At 41.4% G+C, this 23245-nt stretch overlaps 1 protein-coding gene and 1 long non-coding RNA gene across 3 annotated transcripts in view; one reads left to right on the forward strand and one right to left on the reverse strand.

Moving 5' to 3' along the window:
* Positions 1-383: 383 nt before the first annotated feature.
* LOC107556545 (ribonucleoprotein PTB-binding 2-like) overlaps positions 384-23245 on the reverse strand; it is a 78254-nt gene continuing 55392 nt past the window's right edge. The window contains exons 5-16 of one of the 2 annotated variants that reach the window (XM_016239689.1): positions 16673-16793; positions 16034-16116; positions 15375-15473; positions 14791-14902; positions 14062-14375; positions 11179-11290; positions 10748-10896; positions 4470-4571; positions 3924-4046; positions 2429-2632; positions 781-943; positions 384-553 (exon numbers count right to left, since the gene is read on the reverse strand). In XM_016239689.1, the coding sequence (XP_016095175.1) occupies positions 806-943; positions 2429-2632; positions 3924-4046; positions 4470-4571; positions 10748-10896; positions 11179-11290; positions 14062-14375; positions 14791-14902; positions 15375-15473; positions 16034-16116; positions 16673-16793 (1557 nt within the window). In that variant the 3' untranslated portion in view covers positions 384-553; positions 781-805. Of the gene's footprint in view, positions 944-2428; positions 2633-3923; positions 4047-4469; positions 4572-10747; positions 10897-11178; positions 11291-14061; positions 14376-14790; positions 14903-15374; positions 15474-16033; positions 16117-16672; positions 16794-23245 lie in introns of both variants that reach the window. The other variant, XM_016239688.1, reaches the window with a different exon arrangement.
* On the forward strand, positions 9334-15869 carry LOC107556547 (uncharacterized). Its single transcript, XR_001605290.1, has 3 exons — positions 9334-9429; positions 15038-15043; positions 15857-15869. It is a non-coding gene; the product is annotated as an uncharacterized lncRNA (long non-coding RNA).

The following is a 23245-nucleotide window of genomic DNA, read 5'->3' on the forward strand; positions in this document are numbered from 1 at the left end:
AAAAGTAACCACTGGCAGCATTGTAGCTGAATGTTGTGTGGAGGTCACCCCACCGACACCTGGGGGAAAAGTCACCTTGGCGTATGTGGTGGTAATTTCTCCAGAGAAGGTAGAGGTTATTGCCTTAGCCATGTCTTCTCTGAGCGCCGTGTTTTAAGGCTCCTGCAGTTTTCAGAATGGCTGATCGTTCCTACAGATACAGCAGTATGTACAGAGACACACGTTAAAGATTAATCCTCAAACACGCGGTTCCCGTACACTTTGGAAAGCGAATCGATAGTCAAGATAAACAGTGATACATTAAGCAAGACGGTAATATTAATAATATTCTCAATGTCTGTACACTGTAAAAAATACACAAATTTAGCAGAATATACAATATACATTGGCTATGCCCTACCCTGTCAGGAAAAAAAAACATCTTTGAAAATTGTTATTCTCTGAGTGTAGCTCAACCTTTATCAGCCCTTAACCGTTTGTACAGTAAAACACGGACACGGAAACCCCCTCCCCATCCCCCCCGCCCCCTCTGGAGTGGAATGGAACGTCCCGCCTAGGAGAGAGGTAAAAGGGCAGAAAAGAAAAAGAGAAATATCAATTATCTTAACAGATCATTTGGGACAGTCAGAGCAATCTTAAGAGGTCCTGCCTGGCGTCGGACAGAAATAACAACAGTACCCACATCCACAGAAGAGGAATGCACAATAAAATGTATAATCTTTTCATAAATTTCAGTTATCGACTAAAAGTTAAGGCCTGGACATGACAACGGCAACATACAGCGAGTAGTGAGAGCGAGTGCGAGTTAGATCCTCTTCTTCTTGAAGTAGTCGGCATACTGGCCCCCAAGACCCTGTGAGTGCTGGCCTACATACAGCCCCTCTGATGTCACGTCCTGTGTGGGCAGTGTGGGGTATTCTCGCTTCTGCCCTCTAGCCTGACTCTAGGAAAGAAAGAGAGGTTGATTATAACTGAAGTGATTACAGTGATTTCACCTGTTTGATGGTGATGATGTACGTGACTCATTGTTCACTGTATGCTTGAGTTTGAGTGGCATATGGGTTTTTTGTGTTCCATACAGTAAATGACTGACGCCGTCTCCCTCAGCCCACACACACGTCTGAGGAATTTTCTCTGACTCTTGCACTATGATAAAGTGCCCATTGTTGAATCAGTGAAGCGTAGTTAGAGCTGTTTTGTCTCTCAATGTGTCACTCTTCTACTTCCAACTGAAGAATAAAGTTTGTGCCAGAATCCTACTGGTTTCTTCACCATCAAGCAGAGCAGAAACACACACACACGTCTGGTCTGCTATCCTTGAGGGGACTCTCCACAGGCGTAATGGTTTTTATACTGTACAGACCGTATATTCTATTGCCCTACACCAACCCTGCACCTAAACCTACCCCTCACAGGAAACTTTGTGCATTTTTAGATTATCAAAAAACTTCATTCTGTGTGATTTATTACCTTGTTTACCCGTGGGGACCTCAATTTAGGTCCCCACCGTGACATGAGTCCCCATGAGTCTGTGTGTATTCAGGTTTAAGTCCCCACCAGAATAGAAAAACAGGTACACACACACACACACACACCATATGTATTCAGTTGACCTACCTATCATTCTAAATATCATTCCATATATTGTTCTATTTTTCTAATATATTTATATTAGTACTGTTACTGAGATTTTTTTCAACCGGGTTTATAAAAAAATCTATATAAATTTTGCCTTTATGAATGTAAAATATCATGTTTGCACCATTTTTGACTGAAATGGTGCTTGATATTTAATTGTGTACTCTTTTATTGGCCTTGCTAAACTTGCCTAACAATTGTCTTTGGCACCAAACACAACAATACAAAATAATAATGGTGGTGTTGCAAAGATATTTAATATTTAAGGCCATTACTAGATATTTTGCACTCATAGGTTATCAATGTTTTTATTTATCATTTAAAAACTTTTATGCTTTATGGTTAGCAATGATAAATAACTATTGGCACTTTGTGAGGGTGTTATATATGAAAACCCATGTTTGCCTCTACAAGAAGGGTGTGATACTTTGTATGGCAAAATATTCGTGGTTCATGTGGATTTCTCATCAGATTCTGGTTAAGTTTTGAACAAACTTGTTTGCAGCATTTATAAGCTGCTTAGTTTGGAAGTGACGTCATAGTAAGCATCGTGCATGTTTTCTGCATCGCTACACTATAGATAATGGACAATGGACTTTCCTTGCCCACAAAATTTCACTAATGTGATCATGCCTAAACCTTCTCAAATGAAATTTGAACTTTCTTTCCTGGAATTTAAACACACGTTATCTTTCAGGTGTCTAATATTTCACATGCAATGTGGTTTGTTTCCCTTCTCTTTCTCTCACACACAATAATACACACACTTTATATAGAAAGACACACTCACATAATAGTAGTTGTTCCAGTCGGTGGCCGTGGCTGCGGCAGGTGTGTGTGCGGCAGGACTGGGCGTGTGTGTGTGCGTGTGTGTCGGTGTGATGAAGCCAGGCATGATGGGTAGGGCACTGTAGGTGGGCAGCAGGGTCTGAGCAGTGCCGTTCAGAGAGGTGTGCAGAGGCCCACTCAAGGGGGTCTTCACCACCTCCACCTCCTATAGAGAGACGCCATCAAACATTTATACTTACACTTACACTGTATCTCTCCACATGCAACACACACTATTCAGATTACAGATCTCTCCTCTCTCTCACACACACTGGCCCAGCTGCTGTGCTGAGGAGTGATGGAGTGTTTTCAGCAGGATCTCATGTCCTGAGAGTGTCATGAGACTGAGTGAGGAATGTGTGTCTGACCTGTAACACCACCTGCCATCACATTTACATAAGCTCAAACACCCCACACAAATACCACCAACACACAAACATGAGCTAACTTCTATCGCAACACGTGTGTATACAGGCCATAAAGTCAGGACATAAATCAGCCAGCAGTATTATATATGCATATTATAAAAAAATGGAGTTAAAATGAAAACGTAATTAGGATTCAGCACTTGGCCATTAATCAAATAAGCAAAATTGTAACAATGGAGTTCATGCAGCTCAAGTGCTGCTGCCTTTTAAAGTAAAGGCGTTCTGAAATTCATGATAGTTTTTCATTGTTTCACACCTTTGCATCACAGGAATAAATTACATTTCAAAACATTATTTTCAAATAGAAAACTCTTTTTAATTTGTAATAATATTTTTACAATATTGCTGTTTTTATTGCATTTTTATCAAATAAATGCATATGAGACATCTTTAAAAAAAATCAAAAAAAATCTTACAGACCCCAAATTTTTTAAATAGTAGTGGATTACAGTTTAATAAAATACCATGAGTAAAAGCTTAGCTTTTTTATAAAAAATTTCTGCACAGCCTTATTTTAATTTTATTTTACACACATTTTGGTTTAATATGCATGACGTAGTATGCAAAGAAAACATGCAATCAGTATAGATGTTTGTGTTGCTAAATGCATACAATTTGCATACTATATATGCCCACAGAGAAATCAAAGTCTAATTTCTGATCTATTTTGGTCTGTGACAGTACAAACGATCGGCGGTAAGTCACAGAGTGATCTGTCAGAGCGAGATGCTGTGTCAGCCACGAGATACTTAGACACAGTGGAAGTCCAGGCATTTGACTTCTCTGACATCTGTCAGAAGTATGACGACTGGAGTATTCACTACCTCCAGAGAGTGTGTGATGTTTGGGTAGTGGGCAGTATGTTAACTGTTTAGCATTTCTGCTGCAGTATATGTGTATTTCTGCACAGTATAATCCCCTTTCAGAGTGGAGTTTTGAGATGGACAGAGATAGTTAATGTACACTGTAAGGTGAGCATGATTAAGCATGATGTGTTCGGGTGTGTGTGTGTGTGTGTTTGTACAGTACCTTGCTGACATCTCGGTGCTGGTAGACTTGAGCAGCTGTCTGGCTCATCTGCGTCTGAGAATAGTACTGACTGACAGCATGCATGTAGGAACTGTAGTCTCCGTATGAGGAGGTGACCACCACCTGTGACACACACAAACACATTTGTCATCATGGTGGGGACTTTCCATTGACTTCTATTGCTTTTCATGACATTTTCTATCCCCTAACTAAGTGATTCCCACTTTTTTTGTCAGCAAAAAAAAAACCTTCGACCTAAAATATTTACTTTAAGTACCCCCTAAATGTTAATATTTAAATAATTTAACAACAAATTTGAATGTTCATGGTTCATGTCAGGTCACATGACATGCAAGTACACAAAACATTACATTTTTTTATGATTTAATTCATTATTGGCTTCTAATCAACTCACAAACTCACAAGGTTTCGGAATTCAATTTTAGGCATTATTTAGTATTTATTTTTTAGGGTTATAATATGGTAATGTGCAATGGTCACATTACCATATTGTGCATGCGTGTGTATGTGTATGTGTGTACTTACCTGAGGTTGCTCTTTTGTGCATTCAGTAACTGCAGCAGTCTCTTGGCTAGTGTTGCTGTAGGTCTGTGCTTGGTAGTGTTGGTACCACTGCTGCATGGCCTCCTGTCGCACAGAACAGAACCAATGAAACAGAATAAAATACAGTCAGACACAGCTTTAACAGGGATCTATATGAACAGACATCTGTTGTGGCCGTTCTTGGCCGTTTTTATGAGGCTTTTTTAATAGTGTTCATATCGATATCGGAATTATATCGTATCGACCGAAATTAAGATATATATCATGATATAAATTTTGGCCATATCGTCCAGCCCTAATGAAGATCTTGACTTTGACTTTAAGACCCCGAAATACTTCAAGTGAAATCAAAGAACAAATTGGTGTGACATAATTTCAAACAAATCAGGCCAAAATGAAGTTCGTTTGGAGTTCGTTTTGGGAGTTCAAAACAGCTCGTCAAGTCTGAAAAGGTTCACTCTGGCAGATAAACACCTTTGAACTACCATTGTTCCGTGGCAATTAAATAATAGGAGGTGTGCTCTGGGGCTCCTCCGTCAGTATATCGGGGGCTTAAGTGACTCTCCTTGCAACTCTTTTCTCTGGCTTGACACCAAGTTGTGACACCAAGTTGACGGTTGGTCAATGTCGGGTCATCGTTGAGTGTATGTTGGATTAGTTTTTGTGATGGTACTAGTCAGACCCCGTCAGCAGCTTTTTGGGAGCTCGTCGAATCTGCGGTGGAACCCATCGGTGAGAGAGATGACTCTGATTAGCTGTTCAGCTTAGCGAACGAGTGCATGAGAAGAAAAACGAAAGTGATGAAAGAAAGCCAAAAGGGCACACACAGAACTCTTCTCATTGTACATCCCCAGTCCTATTTCTTCTGGTTTCCTTTTTGAATAACAAAAAGGAAACCAGTTACTGCTATGGCTGGTATAGAGAGTTATTTCCTCTCACACAGGCACAGAATCTACATGCTAGTTGGCCGTTGGCTGTAGTCTTTGCTGTGTGTTCAAGCGCAACTTTCTGGCCCAGGCGCAGGTGCGACAGCACAATCGGCTTTTGTTGCTGCTAGTTCTTTGATGTTGGTTTGGTGTGTCTGGGCATTTACTGATCTCACTGACTCTAGTCCCAGCCTCAGATGGCATACCCAGTCCATTCACTAACAATTTGCTGCATATTGTACACAAAATGGCAACAGCTTTCTGGATTTATTGGATTTTTCAGGGGTCAGGGTACTCACAAGTCCATCTGGCAAAAAATGTGTACAAGGTACCAGGCGGCTCCAATACCCCTTGTGTCCAATCTGGAACTGTTCTGTGCATTTCCACCATTGAAAAGACACTTCTTTTCCTTCAACAACTAAAATTAAGCTGGTCTTAAACCAGGAACCACTAATGTCAAAGCCCAGGGTGCAGGATAATAGGGGCTTTCGCACTGCATAGTTCTAGGAACTTGCCAGCATGGTGGTTCCTACAGAACCATTTTCACCCTTGGCCTGTTTTCCTGGTTGCATTCGCACTGGCAGCAAGAACTCTGAAGCGGCCAAAAGCGACGTCTTTATTCGTGGCATTTACAAACATCAACAACCGATGAATGGAGGATGCCGTGATCGGAGCGGTTTTGTTTGTTGTAATGTAATCTCACAATTTACAAGATTGAAAAGAGTATGAAAATGTGACTAAATCTCCTAGGACAAATTGAAGTGTTACATATCATTAAGGCTAAGAAAAGAACACAACAGATAAATGCCGTTATTGCTGTTTTCCATGTTTGTGGAGTAAATATTTTTACGTGGCTTTTTAAAAATGCTGGGTAGCCGCTGTTTCGTATGTGTTTGGCCAATAAGCATACACTTATGTCACTGGTAGTTCCTATAGAACTGTTTTAGACCCTACTCTAAAGTAGGAGCTAATTTAGTGCCCCCAAACAGAGTTCCTAGAACTAAAACTGTTCCTAGTTCCTGTGGTGCAAACACGCCAAAAGCGGGTACTTTTGCCAATAGTTCTACGAATTATGAAAACTTTCCTCTGGTGCGAAAGCCCCTAATGTCAGCACCAATTAGATAAAACACAGGCTGTTTCTGACAGAAGTTCAAACCAGGATAAGCACAAGCACCAATACCATTTTAATGGAAATTTTAGTTTTTCTGAGCAAGAAGGTTTGGTGATTCATGGTTAATGGCATTGTATCTTTCAAAAAACATTTAGAAATTTGTTGGAGAAACTAAAAACAGAACTAAATTTCCTAGAACTAAATAACAGGGTTGTATATGATTGTCCCATGGCTTCTGTAGGTCCCTTATATAAATGGTAGCAAACTTGCTTCAAGAGGGCAACCATCCTGCAAAGTTTAGCTCCAACCCTAATCAAACACACCTAAACCAGCTAATCAAGATGTATTACTTATCATGTATTACTGAGTACTTATCAGACAGGTGTGTAGGAGCAGGTTTGTAACCGAACGTAGCCTTTCAGGACCAAGGTCGATTACCCCTGCTTTACATATTTATCAAACAACTTATTCCTCTCTAAGAGAGTGGACCTTGGTCAGAATAAGCATCGAAGTGAACTAGACTTAATGCCGATAGTCTCGTTATGTGACTCTACACTGAATACATTGTACCTCTTTGCATCCAGGTGCCTGCAAGGCTAGATCTCCAGCTGTTTCCTCTTTTTTTCTCTCCATCTGTCTAACCTTGTGGCCTAATACGTTTCGCTAGTTTTCTCTTCTACCATTCCTTTAATACATCTCTTCCTTCTCATCTCCTTCCCATTACTCCTTTCACCATTCCCTGCTCTCTTTCTCTCTGGACACCTACAGCGTGAAAGCTCACTGTCTCATTTCACTAAAGCTGGTGGAGTGTGTGGGAGTGTGCGACCAGATGGGACAGACAACTCGCAGCCAATCTTCCTCTTCCCTCCTGCCTTCCCCCTCTGCATCTCTCGCTCCCCCTTCTCTCCCTCCAGCTCTCACCCACTCCTTCTCGTATTGTCATAGGAACGCCGGCAGTAATGAGAGGGAGACCCACATTTAAGCCATTTAATCCTGCTAAATTTCCTTCCCCTCCAAACTCTCTGCCAGGGAATGAGTAGGGGATCACCCTAAAGACACTGGTAGGAATCTGAGAGACTGTGGGTGGACTGCAACTCCTTCTCCTTCCCTCTCATCCCCTCCTGGAGCACATTTTCCTCTCCTCTGTGTCTGCTGAAATCTATATTTTCCCCATTTCTATTTCATTTGACGTTTTTTTGACAGCACAGTGCAAAGTGGCAGGATATTATTGTGGAGAAGTCTTGGGTAGGGCTTTTGTCGGGCACCTATTTTGCCGCCGTTCACAGTTCAGGATAGTCACTAGTAAAGGACTTGTGACTGTGTGCCATGTGGTGTTATTGGCTAATCAGCATTGACATGATGTCATCTTCCTGAGTAATTAGTCACATGTCATTTATGGCTCGGGTGATTGGCTCAAAACTTCTATGCCCAGATAGCATTTAAATCACATACTTCAGGGGGTTTAAGGTAGGGATGTTTTGACTGTCGTTTAAACAGAAGTTGACTAGTCTAAAAGCAAGAAACCCCCAAAAGATGGTAAGGAAAAAAAAAAACTTTGTGCGTGCGTGTATATAATAGCCTACATTTGAAATACTTCATCTATGAATCACAATGTCAAATCTCTCAATGAATTCCGCTAAAAATAGGTCACAATTATGCCGTACACTTGCCTCGTGTTATCATCATTTAATTTTAGGCGGTCGAAGAGCACACACTCAATGTCAGCCAATGCTTATTTATCAAAATCAGCTGGGGAAATGCAGAACAATGGAAAATCAATCAATAGCCTGACAGAATTCTTCATCTTCATATAACGTTAGCCAACATATTAAAACACAAGTCAAAAACAATAGGAAATTTTATCAAGGAATAGCATTAAAACGGCTTTTAAAAACATACTTCATCATGTAGGCTATATCATCTAAAAACAAAATGAACAAAAAGAAAGACCTGAGGCGATTAACAATTCCTGCACTTGAAAAAACGCGCTCTGCAGGAACTGAAGTCGCAGGCACGCAGAGATAACGAAAAGCAAGCCAACAGAATTTAGGAAAGCATCTGGACATCCCGCACCACCACCGAAGTGGGTCTTCATAAGAGGAATAGATGGCGCGGACGGGATCGCAGCGGTGGCAGGCTGTAGTGAATGAAGTGATTGACATAAGCTGGCTTTGGCTAGTCTCTAAGCTAACACCTATGTGCCTGTATTGAATATGATTACACATCGCTCCAGTAGAGTTATTGTAAGCCAATTTGACATTACACAGTTTACACAAAACTTTTCCGTTTCCTTCTAATTCAAAATAATCCCACACCTTACTCGTCTTTCGCGTGGTCACTTTTCGTGGGTCTTCATAAGAGGAATAGATGGCGCGGACGGGATCGCAGCGGTGGCAGGCTGTAGTGAATGAAGTGATTGACATAAGCTGGCTTTGGCTAGTCTCTAAGCTAACACCTATGTGCCTGTATTGAATATGATTACACATCGCTCCAGTAGAGTTATTGTAAGCCAATTTGACATTACACAGTTTACACAAAACTTTTCCGTTTCCTTCTAATTCAAAATAATCCCACACCATACTCGTCTTTCGCGTGGTCACTTTTCAGCTCGCCACAACTGACACGAAGAAAACTCATGCGAGGTCTGAGGTAAAAATGTAGTTTACGCCCAGATACACTTTTAAAAATAATGTATTATTTTTTCAAATGTTTTATTTTAACTTGTTATTTAAAATGTTTTAAATGTAACAATGGTAATTTGATGGTAACATAAAATGATGGTAATTTGAATGACAATTATATATTTTTTTTCTTTTTCTGTCGTGTAATCGACTATTGTTTTCAGTGTCGACTAGTAGGAGCTGTACCGTTTAGTCTACTAGTCGACTAGACCCACACATCCCTAGTTTTAGGCCAGCTGAGCGACTTTCATTCACCACATACAGTCTTTCCTGGTAACTGGTGCATAAGAGATCATGCGTGAAGAGGACCTTTTCAAAAATACAGGTAAATCAGTTCTGACAATTTTCTGGTGTGAGAAGTTGCAACTTTTACAATTTTACAAATTTACCTGTATCATGCCATGGGTGAACAAGGAATAGGATTACTGGTGTGAGGGCAGAATGTATTAATGTAAGAAGTCTGCTTTGGGCCAATCATAAAGCTCTGTAATCATGAATGCTTTATAGGACACTACAGCTCCATTCTGATGGAACTCTTTTTTTTCTGTTTTGAGCATTCATTTTCTTTATTCCGTATAGACCCATCTATCTCTATTGTGCAGCTGAGCATATGGCGGAATTGTTTTCTTTCTCATGCCTCTCACTCTCTCTCTGGCTTTCACTGTCAAGTCTAGGGCTCAGTGGAAGCTTGTGTTAGAGAGAGGAATTGTGGGGGATATAATGGGGGGAGAAAAGACTTGAGAGAGTGGGCTAAGAGCGAGACTGATTGATCGCTGCAGTGAACACTGGGATTTCTTCCTATGTCTGTGACTGTCAGTGTCTAAATTCCACAATAGTCAAGTACTTTCATCTGAATTCATCTGATATACAAGATCCCAAGACCACAGTTCAAACACTATCTATCTATCTATCTATCTATCTATCTATCTATCTATCTATCTATCTATCTATCTATCTATGCATTATTCATTTTCTTCAAGATGCAGTGATGAATAGAAAGTTCCAAAGAAAAGCATTTTTTTGTAACATTATAAATGTATAATTGTAACTTAACTTTTTTCTTACATTACAAATTTTGAATGGTAGTACATCACAGTTTCCACAAATACATTAGGCAGAACAACCGTTTTCAACATTGATAATAATAAAAAAAATATTAAGCAGCACATCAGCATATTAGAATGATTTCTGAAGGATCATGTGACACAGAAGACTAGAGTAATGACTGCTAAAAATTCAGCTTTGCCTTCTCAGGAATAAATTACATTTCAAACAGAAAATAGTTATTTTATATTATAAAAATATTTAACAATACTAATGTTTTTATTGAATTATTGATCAAATACATGCAGCCTTTGTGAGCATAAAATATTCTTTTCAAAAACAATTAAAAGTGAATTCCAAAATTTCGATCATATGTGTGTGTGTGTGTGTATATATATATATATATATATATACAGTACATACATATATACATATATATATATATATATATATACACACAGTACATACATATAATTTTTTTTCAGGTGTTGTAGTTACCTGTGTGTATTGCTGAGTGTATTGGTGAGTGTATTCTGCAGGAGTGGTCTCTGCACTATATTGACTGGGTGGGTGGGTGGCAGGTGGCAGGACTGCGCTGTACGTCCCAGTGTGCGCCTGCACAGTCTGAGGTTTACTGTTGCAGGGTGCTGCAGGAGAAATACATACATGATGTAAATCAGGGCCTGCTCAGGGACACTCATTTAGAACATCTCTCTCTCTCACACACACACACACACACACACTCTTTATCTTCTCTGCTGGTGTGGGCTGTAGCCAGTCTGGCTGTGGCCTTGAGCTAGGAGAGACAAGACAGCCGTACACTGTAAACATTATCGTTGAAAACAGAGAGCTGACAGAGAACAGATACATTCCAAGGTCTGGCAGAAGTGAGTCATCTTCCGTGTGTGCTGTTCTGATTGTGCACGTACCTTGTAGTACCACTCCAGGAAGCACACTAGCCAGGTTTAGATATGGGTTGGAAGGCAACTTCACTTCTTTAGGGGGGTCTCCCAACAGTGACGTCTGACAACTGGACTGACTCTATAGACAGAGATAAAGAAAGTGAGAGAGACAGAGTGAGATACACAATATACTACAGCATTGCAGCTGCTAATCTCTAATCACAGAGTTACTCATATATAGACAACATTTCAAGGTATCTTTAACATACAGCTATAAAGATATCATGAAACATCTTTTTCAATATATTTAACTTATGCATTGTGATGTATTTTTAGAGAAGCTGACCATTTAGCATGAAATAATGTAGAGTGGGTGGGATCCTCATATCATTTCCAATCCATATGACTTTACTTCTTTCATTGAGCACAAAATAAGTTTCAAGTTCAAGTTCAAGTTCCGTTTATTTCTAGAATACATTTAATAACAAGTGCAAAAGCACTATTTGAAAAAAAAAAAAGTAACTGAAGAAAAAGATTAATATTTGTTCAGGCTGCTTTGTGCTTTTCCAAACATCAAAAATAGATGGTGTTTCACATTGTCAAGCATTAAAAAATGGGAAAAAATACATTATAGCTACATGTGCTACATTCCAAGTCTTTAGAAACTATACGGTACCTCTGTCACTGTCCATTTTCATGGTTTAGAAAAGAGCAGCTCAGACATTCTTCTAAACAACAACATCTTTTTCTTTCTCCACAGACATTCTTTTAAAGCATCTTTGGTTTTTCTTTCACATATTTCACAAATAAACAGCAATCCAAGAGCAAGGATTCCATGGAAAAGTACTGGCACAAAGTCTGGCATTCATCTCCAATACAGTCACACAGAAGGCAGAGCTCTCCATTAGCCTGTGTAGGGTAATGCAGTAAGTAATCAGAGCCTGCAGCACTAGTGGTCTGTCATTAGGGCTCAGAACTCTGTCAGAGTCTGTACTGAACTCTACTAGGCGTCTGAGTGCTTGTGTCTGAATAAAGACACCTCCACAGAACAGTGGAAATGGAGTTCCAGGAGTACTGTACTTGCTGTTATTTTTATATAACAATAATAAGTATATATTGTATAGTATGTATATTTCAGAATGTTTACATTATAAAAACATAAAAAATACAATATTTTAAAACGTTTGAGGTCAATAAGAATGTTTTTGAAAGTCTCTTATACTCACCAATGCTGTGTTTATTCGATAAAAAACAGTAAAAATAGTAATATTGTGAAATATTATTACAATTTAATACTGTTTTTGAATTAAGACTGTTTAACGGTGTCACATGATCCTTACAAAAAATCATTCTAATGTGCTGATTTAGTGTTCAGTTAATATTTCTTATTATTATCAATGTTAACAACAGTTTTGCTGCTTAATATTTGGTGGAAATCATGATACATTAAAGGAGATTTAAGGATTATTTGGTGAATAGGAAGTTTAAACAGACAACATTTATTTTGAAATATAAATTCAATTAATTATAAATTAATTTAAAGCCACTTGCTGAATAAAAGTATTTAAAAAATACTAACCTCAAACCTCCAAATGGTAATGAACATATTTAACTAAAACAAATAAATATGAATTATAAATACTCATCGTTCCAAACCCGTAAGATCTTCGTTCATCTTCGGAACACAAATTAAGATATTTCTAATGAAATCCGAGAGCTCACTGACCCTACGCAACTACCACATTCAAGGCCAAAAAGTATTCTCGCAGCTTCATAAAATTACAGTTGAACCACTGTCACATGGACTATTTTAACAATGTCCTTACTACCTTTCTGGGCCATAAAATGTTTCAGTTGCGTTGCTGTCTATGCAGGGTCAGAAAGCGCTCGGATTTCATCAAAAATATCTTAATTTGTGTTCCCAAGACGAACGAAGGTCTTACGGGAATGGAACGTCATGAATTAAGATATTTCTAATGAAATCCGAGAGCTCACTGACCCTACGCAACTACCACATTCAAGGCCAAAAAGTATTCTCGCAGCTTCATAAAATTACAGTTGAACCACTGTCACATGGACTATTTTAACAATGTCCTTACTACCTTTCTGGGCCATAAAATGTTTCAGTTGCGTTGCTGTCTATGCAGGGTCAGAAAGCTCTCGGATTTCATCAAAAATATCGTAATTTGTGTTCCGAAGACAAACAAAGGTCTTACGGGAATGGAACGTCATGAAGGTGAGTAATTAATGACAGAATTTTCATTTTTGGGTTAACTATCCCTTTAAGAGTCGGCCTGAGCTTGACAGCCCCTGATCACTTTATGTTGTCACTGTATGGAAAAGAGCAGCATAAACATTCATCAAGGTTTTTTCTTTTGTGTTCTTTAGACTCGCAGCTTCATAAAATTACAGTTGAACCACTGTCACATGGACTATTTTAACAATGTCCTTACTACCTTTCTGGGCCATAAAATGTTTCAGTTGCGTTGCTGTCTATGCAGGGTCAGAAAGCTCTCGGATTTCATCAAAAATATCGTAATTTGTGCACCGAAGACAAACAAAGGTCTTACGGGAATGGAACGTCATGAAGGTGAGTAATTAATGACAGAATTTTCATTTTTGGGTGAACTATCCCTTTAAGAGTCGGCCTGAGCTTGACAGCCCCTGATCACTTTATGTTGTCACTGTATGGAAAAGAGCAGCATAAACATTCAACAAGGTTTTTTCTTTTGTGTTCTTTAGAAGAGAGAAAGTCAAAGGGTTTAGAACGACAAATGTGAGTAAATGATGGCAAAATCAAGTCTGAGTGAATTATTCCTTTAAAACTTAAGCTCTGAAATGTCTCAGATTTCCTCATTTTTGCCTCGAGGTAAGAAATCAGATAAACAAAAAAAAGAAAACCAGGCTTACTGTAATGGAAGAATGATTCTGCATGCTTGAACTGTGGTGGTTGGCTGGAGCTTTGTGCGTTGTACTCCCCAGCAAAGGTCCCAGACTTGGTGCGTTAATTCCAGGGAGGAAGTTTTGCAGTTGTGTTTGGGAGCTTACAGAGCCTCCTGTGGTTCCTGGAGGTGCAGGCTGTTTCTCTGGAGCCAGGCATGTCGCAGTTACTCCATTCTGCTCTGCAATGGAACTTGCGTGTGAACGTCCAGGTACATGTGACACCATTCCAGCCCCAGAGTTTCCACCCTGGGATGTGACCAGAGAAGAGTCTTGGCCCAACTCTACGAACCAGAGAACATTGTTAAACTACTGCAGTAAAAAAGCTTCCATTCTCAATGCATATATTGTATACTCTGGAAAACCATAGTTTAGTATTTCAATTTCTACCTCACTGTAACACCTGCATGGCACTGATATTCAAATAGAAATGACCCTGCACAAAGGCATACTCTTCAAAGGTCTTCAGTGCTTTGATGAATGCCAATACCAGACTTTGCACACACAAACAGACACACGTCTGTATAAAAGCACAAAGGAAGAAATACTGATTGAAGCGGCTGCCTCAAACTGCTTATAATGGGGCTTTCAAACAGTTTGAGGATTTGCATTGCAAATGTTTTTCCCTGCGGTAGCGAATGCGACCTCTGGACCAGGCCTGAGGTTTTCGAGCTTGACCGCTCAACCAGAAGCTCTCACCTGTGGGAGAATCTCCCAGCAACCCCTTCCCCAGAGGAACTGGTGCCGGAGTTCGAAGACCCAGAACTTTTTGCAGGAGCAGCCGGGAAGGGTCGCCCAAAATTCCTGGGACCTGAAGGGAAATGAAAGAGTGATGAAGGAGAAAAGAGAGCAGACAGACTATAATAGGGTCATGTGGCGAGTGAAAGATGAAGTACACACAGATGAGATTATAGCTACAAAAATACATACACATGCATAAAAGAAGATTTATGTCCGCATTATTATTGCATGAATTCCTTTGTCTTTTCACTTAAATTTTCCTGTGGATGGCATTATTCTTCTTTAACCAGAACCGAAAAATTTGCATTAAAAATGCTAGTTAGATGTATGGTTTTAATACTGCTATATAAAATAAATGATGCTTTCTGAACAAAAGCTGCAGTTGTCTCATTTTTTACAATAGAATTTGTTTTCACAAAAAAGAACTATGAGCACAATTTCAGGCTGTTGTTGAATATCATGCAGGTAAGTGAAATGTGGTAATGTATTTCTTCGTTATTGGTACGTTTGAGATGTGTGAACACACACACACAAACCCTCACATTAGTGATCTGCTTGTCTTTGATCTGTAAGAGCTGTTGTTGGGCCATCTGCATGTGAAGAAGATTCTGAAGAACAAGACCATTTCCTAGGATGGCACTCTGCATGAGAGAAAGAGAGATTGTTAAACATGCTTCATTATTCTTTTCTATTAATCTGTGAGGCAGCAGCCTATTCTAAAACATATTTCCTTCTAAAGTGTTCATTGTTGCTGTACTATAACCTTTTTTATCCATTAATGAATGCAGCATCTACTTTATTTCTCAAGGGTGTTTCTTTAACTATGAGCACATTTGGCTTTGTGAACTTTTAGAAATTAAGCTCCCTTAAAGGGATAGTTCACCCATTCACCCGAAAATGAAAATTCTGCCATCATTTACTCATTCTGTACTTGTTCCAAACCTGTATGAGTTTCTTTCGTCTGCTGAACACAAAAGAAGATATTTTGAAGAATGTTGGCAAACAAACAGTTGATGTCTGACAGTTCCATACTATGGAAATCAATGGTTACCGTCAACTGTTTGGTCAACTTCTTTTGTGTTCAACATCCCACAGAAATGTATACAACTTGAGGGTGAGTAAATGGTTACAGAATTAAAATTTTTGGTTGAATTATCCCTTTAAGTCAGGCTTGTGAGTGACAGAAAGAGAAAATGAGTACCTGCTGCGCTTTTCCTAACTGTAGCAGCGCTGCAGTCAATGGTGGACGCAAGAAGGGGAGATTGTGAGGTCGACCAAACTTTCCTGAAGGGAAACCATTAGTTAAAGAAAATGAGAGGCAAACATAAAAGTAAATATTGTGAAAAGGAAAATAAGAAAGATGGACAACAGAAATGATGTGGTCGATATTGGTGGCCCATGATTTTCATCATTCCAAAATTCCTGCTTCAGCACTAACGGCATGTTGCTCCGGAATAGGTAGAGAAGTTTAACACTTAATCATGAGCTATATTTAGTGTTGTAATTGTGTGTTCTCTTTAAGCTCCGGCCTCCACTTCTTCCTCAGCTCATTTATTCTCCCACCCAATGAAAAGTTCATTTTAATATATGATTAGGCTTTCATCAAGAGAAAAATCTGCTCAGAATCTACAGTGCTGGTGATCACCGTTACACAGTGAACACACACACACATATGCAGAAGTATGAAAGACATTTCATCTCAGAATCTACAATCCTCGCGGGACACATTTTTGGTTCTGTCTGGAAAAGTACTTAAACGTGTTACTCATGAATATTCAAATTATTTGCCTAATGAGTAAAGAGATATTTAAGACAGGCACAGAGAGAGAGAGAGTGTTACCTCCTCGTTTGGCGGTAGGGTAGGGTCTCATAAGGACCTGGAGAGCAGCAGGATTGGTCATACTGTTGAGGAACTGGGCCAGATTGGGTTCAGGCAGTAAACCTTTCTTATTGCTCAACATCTAAAGGAGCACACACACGACAAAGATAAAAATATTAATTCATTCATTTATTATACAAAAATAAACCCATATCCAAACAAATGTTATAATGAACACAGAATGTTTTTTAATCAGTATTTTTTTTCTAAACATAAATAAAATATAAATGTAAATAATTTACTTGGGAATCAAAACTGCATACATTAAGAAATATCTTTTTTTTTTTTTATCCAGGCAAGCTTTTCAATATAATGAAAGTGAATGGCAACTGGTGTGATCAAGCTAAAAAAAAAAAAAACGATCATAAAAAAGCATTCCATACAACTTTTTTGTATTATATACCAATTCAAAGTAATATCCTGTTAACAGACTCAAGTTTTCATTCATATCTTTGGTAAATCTTTACATCTATCCCATATCTCTTGGAATGTAGTATAATATATTTTTCATGATACATTTCTGTAGCTTTTGCCTCATCTTTGAAGCTTGAAAGCTTCAGTCCATATTCACTGTTTCTTTTTTCATGCTCCATAGAAGAAAGTAAGACTTACCCCATTGGCAAATACCTTTTCTACACAAAGCTTAAACCTTACAGCAAGTTAGTTAGATTTATGAAAACATTTAGAAGTTTAATCTGGTTAAAAAAGTTATTAAACTTCTATCTTCCATATCTATATATTGCACATCAAGTAAATGATGTTTACTAAATAATTGTTTAGGATGTTTACAATTTAACTATAAAATCAAATTAACTTCTAAAAACAAGACAAAACAGATTAACCCTGTAAAGCCTGACATAAAAATATTCAGAAAATTCTAATGCACTAAGCATAAATATGCAATTTGGTGCAGTTGCTAATATTCATATGGCCAAAAAGTTTTTAAAAAATATTAAATTATTTTTATAATGTAAATCAGTAAGATCTGCCAATAATAGTCTCAGTAAGGTGATATTTAAATGTTTTGTTTTAATATCCAAGGGGGGGGGGGGGGGGTAATAGATTATAATAGAAGATAATCTATTATCTTCTAATAGATTGTGTACAAGAGTTTTTTAAGCAAAAATTATAATTTAGAGGCCTTAGAAATTTGCATATCGGATATGATACAGTAGGCTTTATAGGGTTAAGCTTTTTTTTTGCAGAGCTTCCTTGATGTCTTGTCAAATGTTTATCTGGGATGTTTATGTCCCAGCGGTGAGTGAGCATGTGTGAGTGTGTGTATTTGTTGGCAAGGGAGAAATGCTTGCAGACATGCGGAACCCCTGATTAGATCTCTGATGACTGCTAGAGGTGTGGATCCATCCCAGCCACACTCCAACTCCATCTGCTGACTACTACTCCCCCACCCACACAGACATCTCCACTTGTGCACATTCACACATTGTGCTGCTTTCATACTGGAATGGGTGAAGCCAAGGGTGTAACCACATATTCAGGTATGAGGGGACATAGACGTATTAATTTAAGAATCGGGAGAACGTGGAGGTAGTGGTGATGGCCCTGAGTTAAGCAGAAGATGGGTGGAGTATTTGGGGAGAGGGACTGAAGAGCCTGTCTATTCATGAGAATGACAAAAGCAGGGCCGTGTCCCATCATGCCCCCTGCCCAGAGCTTCAGAGATGGATTAGCAGAGAGCTCTGCTCCTGATGTGTGCTTCCAAAGAGCCATAAACTACAGCTGAGAAACTCTATAGCATGTGTGACGAGCGTCCCGAAGCTTCATCAGCGTCGCCCTGGAAACAAGCGAGGAGCACCTGGCCATCATCATCACAGGCTGATCGGTCATACCTGCACCTCATCAGGCGGCGGCTACATAAACCACGCAAGCCCTGCCATCTAGGTGATTCCTCCATGAGACTGAGCACTAACTCACCCTCTCATTCTCCCCACAGAAAGCAGCGTGTGACCGACCAGCCCCACAGGAGCACTGCACGGACCCTCTACACTGGGAAGACGGAAGAGAGCACTCACGGCACCGGAGCCTCTACCTGGACCTTTCTCACGAGCACCCCTCACCCCAATAAATCCACCCTCCGGGGTATTGATTGAGATTTCTTGTCGTGTGATTTTTCACCCCGTGACACTGGTGGAGAATGCTGGCAAATCAGTGAAGAATCACCGACAAGCAATCTTCTTCACCTCACCTTTTTTCCTTGTTTTTGTCTCCGGTTTCTGTCACAGGCGAGCGCTCCTCCCCCACCATGGACGAAATCCTCCAGCGGCTCACCGAGGTTAGCATCCACCAGCAACAAATCGTTGAGCACCTCGCCACCCGTCAAGGAGAGACTGAGCAGGAACTCGCGGCCCACTCAACACGTTCCGCTGCCGGACCTCCGAGTGCAAGCTGCGAAGCTGCTACCCAAGCTGACCTCTCACGATGACGTAGAAGTCTTCTTACAAATGTTCGAAGCGACGGCCACCTTGGAAGGGTGGCATCAGGATGACTGGGCACGGGTGCTGGCTCCCCTGCTGATGGGTGAAGCGCAGCGTGCATACTTTGCTCTTCCCTGGATAGACCATCTTCTCCGAGCCCTTCCTCGATCTCACCGACAGGCCGTTGGGATGAGGAACCCAACCACCACGTCCGAGCTGGTGGAGGCTGTCGAGCTGGCGGATTCGGCCCAACACCGGGATGCTGGGGAGCGAGTGCCGCCATTTCCCCGGAGGGTGGTCCAGGAGCGGCACGCGCCGGAGGGCACCCTGCGACCAGTACGCAGGCCAGCAGCTCCCTCCCAGCGGGATGAGCCCATGCCAACGGAAGTCCCCACACGGACCTGGCTGGCAGGCTGCATTGTGCACCGCGACCTGCCGGTGGAGGCGCCAAAGGTGGAAGTGAAAGTGAATGGAAAGCCGTTCCAGGCCCTCCTGGACTCGGGCAGTGCGGTCACTCTGGTCCAGTCGCATATTCTCGCCCCCCGAACGGAGTGTAAAGCCTTCCTCCCCATAACCTGTGTCCACGGGGACACACGACAGGGTGACCATTTCGGCCGTTCCCGGCACCTGGCCGGTGGAAGTCGGGGTCATGAAGGATCTTCCAGTCCCCGTGCTGATCGGGAGAGACTGGCCAGGGTTTGACCGCCCGCTGGCCACGGCTACGCAGCCTGCCAGCCCAGGAGGGGGCCGCCGAAGAAGGAGGCCCACGACAGGACCTCGTCAGCGGCCCGTGCTTCCGGCCTCGGATAGCGGGAGGGGAGGTGAGTCCCCCTCCCAAAATCCTAACGTCTTCTATGATGTGTTCCAACAGGTGACGGGAGGGGGCTCATTTGGGAAGGAACAGCGGGAGGATGACCGGCTGAAGCATGGATGGACCCAGGTCCGGGTCATCGAAGGCAAGGAGGTTCAGCCTGGTCCCCACCCTCTCCCGCACTTCATCGTGCAAAACGGCCTGCTGTACTGTGTCGCGCAGCGAAGGGGGGAGGAAAAATTGTTGTTGGTGGTGCCACGCAGCAAAACGGAGACCGTACTGGAGTTGGCTCACTCCCATCCCTTGGCAGGGCATCTCGGAGCCAGGAACACCATCTAGCGGATCCGCGACCGCTTCCACTGGCCGGGCTTGGAGGCCGAAGTGAAGCAGTTCTGCCAAGCCTGCCCGACCTGCCAAGTGACATCACCCAGGATGCCTCCCCCCAGTCCGCTGATACCGCTGCCCATCATCGAGGTGCCCTTCGAGCGCATCGGGATGGACCTTGTGGGGCCGTTGCCTAAGTCTGCCCGTGGACATGAACACATCCTGGTGATCGTCGACTATGCCACCCGGTACCCTGAGGCAGTGCCCCTCCGAAAAGTCACAGCCAAAGCCATTGCCCAGGAACTCTTCCTGCTCTCCAGCCGAGTTGGCATCCCAGCGGAGATCCTGACCGATCAGGGTACCCCTTTCATGTCCCGGCTAATGGCTGACCTCTGCCGGCTGCTGCGGGTGAAGCAGTTGAGGACCACAGTCTACCATCCCCAGACCGACCCACTGGTCGAACGCTTCAATCAAACACTCAAGCAGATGTTGAGACGGGGGGTCTCAGAGGCTAAACGCGACTGGGACCTGATGCTCCCCTATGTCCTTTTCGGGATCCGTGAAGTCCCGCAGGCCTCAACTGGCTTCACCCCCTTCGAGCTTCTTTTTGGCTGGCAACCCCGCTGCCTCCTGGATGTGGCGAAGGAAGCCTGGGAGCAGCAGCCGGCAACCCATCGCTCTGTCATCGAGCATGTAAAACAGATGAGGGAAAGGATCGACCGGGTCATGCCATTAGTCCGGGAACACCTGACAAAGGCGCAGCAGGCCCAACAACGCCCCTATAACTGGGCAGCCCAGCCACGGGAGTTCCAGTCCGGAGACCGAGTCATGGTTCTAGTCCCCAATGCGGCCTGCAAATTCCTGGCCACCTGGCAGGGTCCCTATACGGTGCTGGAGAAGATTGGGCTGGTGACGTACCGGGTGCGTCAGCCAGGAAGGAGGAGAGCCGAGCAGCTCTACCACATTAACCTCCTGAAGAAGTGGATGGGGACTAGAGACCAGCTCGCGGCCCTCGCCATCTCTGATCCCGTGGTTGTTGACGTCAACCCCCACCTCTCCGCTGCCCAGCACCTGGTCGGTCAGTTCTCTGATGTGCTCTCCTCTCTTCCCGGGCGGACCAACGTCCTGCAGCACGACATCCGAACGCCGCCAGGGGTCGTCGTCAGGTAACGGCCCTACCGCGTCCTCGAGGCTCGTCAGCGAGCTATTGAGGAGGAAATTCAACAGATGCTGAAGTTGGGGGTGATAGAACCATCACGCAGCCCATGGGCCAGTACCATCGTGATGGTCCCGAAACCGGACGGCACCCTCCGTTTCTGCAACCACTTCCATCGCCTCAATGAGGTATCCAAGTTCGACGGATACCCCATGCCTCGGGTGGATGAACTGTTGGACCGGCTGGGGAGGGCCCGGTATATCTTGACGTTGGACCTCACCAACAGCTACTGGCAGGTACCCCTCTCTGAGAATGCCAAACCTAAGACTGCTTTCTCTACCCCTAGTGGCCACTGGCAGTACCGGACCCTTCCTTTTGGCCTCCACGGGGCACTCGCCACGTTCCAGCGGATGATGGACATCCTGTTGCGGCCCCATCAAGCCTACGCCGCGGCCTATCTGGACGACATCGTGATCCCCTCCGAGGCATGGGAAGACCACCTGGACCGGTTACGGAGGGTGCTCTCGGAGCTCCAGAGGGCTGGACTCACGAGCACCCCTCACCCCAATAAATCCACCCTCCGGGGTATTGATTGAGATTTCTTGTCGTGTGATTCTTCACCCCGTGACACATGAGACAATTGATTGAATCTACAAGAACTGAAACATCTGGTGGTTTATTGCAATCTAAATGAAGCAGGGGAGTTTTGTCAAATAACTGACTGTATATATATCTGAAACAAGAGATAAAGCACTAATTCTTTGCTAATTCAAAGCATAGTATATTTTAGAGGTACATAATATGAAGTAATATAAAATAATTAGGGATGCACTGATACAGATACGTGTCATTTGGATTAACACTAAATCATGAATATAGGTAAAAACATGAAATGTTACGTGAAATGTTCTGTATAATAAGTGGTTTGCAGCATCATTACAGGAAAATGTCAAGTGACTACTGTACCGCAGCACTAGAAAAGCTCTAAACGTTCTGCATTTAAATGAAAAATAGGACACAATGATAAAATGAACAGTGAAAGTAACAGAAGCTTGTAATACATTTTCATTAAGAATGAAAATGACTAGGAAATATCTATTTACTAAACAAATTCGGTAAGTAATATGATTTTTTTTTTTTGTTTCGCTACCCAATATTTTAAAAAGTACAAATGCAATAAAAATACAGGCATTAATATTAGCAAGTACTAAAAATAAAAGTACAGGTATACTACAATTTCTAAAAAAAAAATGGGACATGAAAAATGTCAAATAAATAATCTATTTTAACATTTAATTGTAGTTAGGGTTTTAAATGATATTTTATGAATTAATAATAATTTATAACTAATATTTATATAGTAAATATATAATATAATAAATTAATTATAAATTATATTAATAATATATTAATAATCATAGTATATAAATGAATAATAAATTATTTTAAATTATATTTTTTATTATTTTAAAAGCAATTTAACAATGTTTAAACATGACAAAAAGCTGACTTTAATGTAACTTTAATGTAAAAAGTAATAAACAAGAACAAACAACTAAAATAACATTTATTGAATCTACATATGTTTAAAAAAATGTTTTCCTAATAACATAACATCTTTGTTTAAATCAATTTGACTCATTACTATTAGATCTTCTTTCCTTGTCAGTTTTCACTTCATTTTCTTTTTTAAATAAATTCATTACATTATTTCATTTACATTACAAGGTTACAAATTGTAACCTTGGCACCACTTTGATTTTACTTACACATCATAAGGCAGCAACTGAACTTAATTTTCCAATTTT

This window comes from Sinocyclocheilus grahami, unplaced genomic scaffold (genome assembly GCF_001515645.1).
Source record: "Sinocyclocheilus grahami isolate Dianchi unplaced genomic scaffold, SAMN03320097.WGS_v1.1 scaffold572.1, whole genome shotgun sequence".
Taxonomy (NCBI): Eukaryota; Metazoa; Chordata; class Actinopteri; order Cypriniformes; family Cyprinidae; genus Sinocyclocheilus; species Sinocyclocheilus grahami.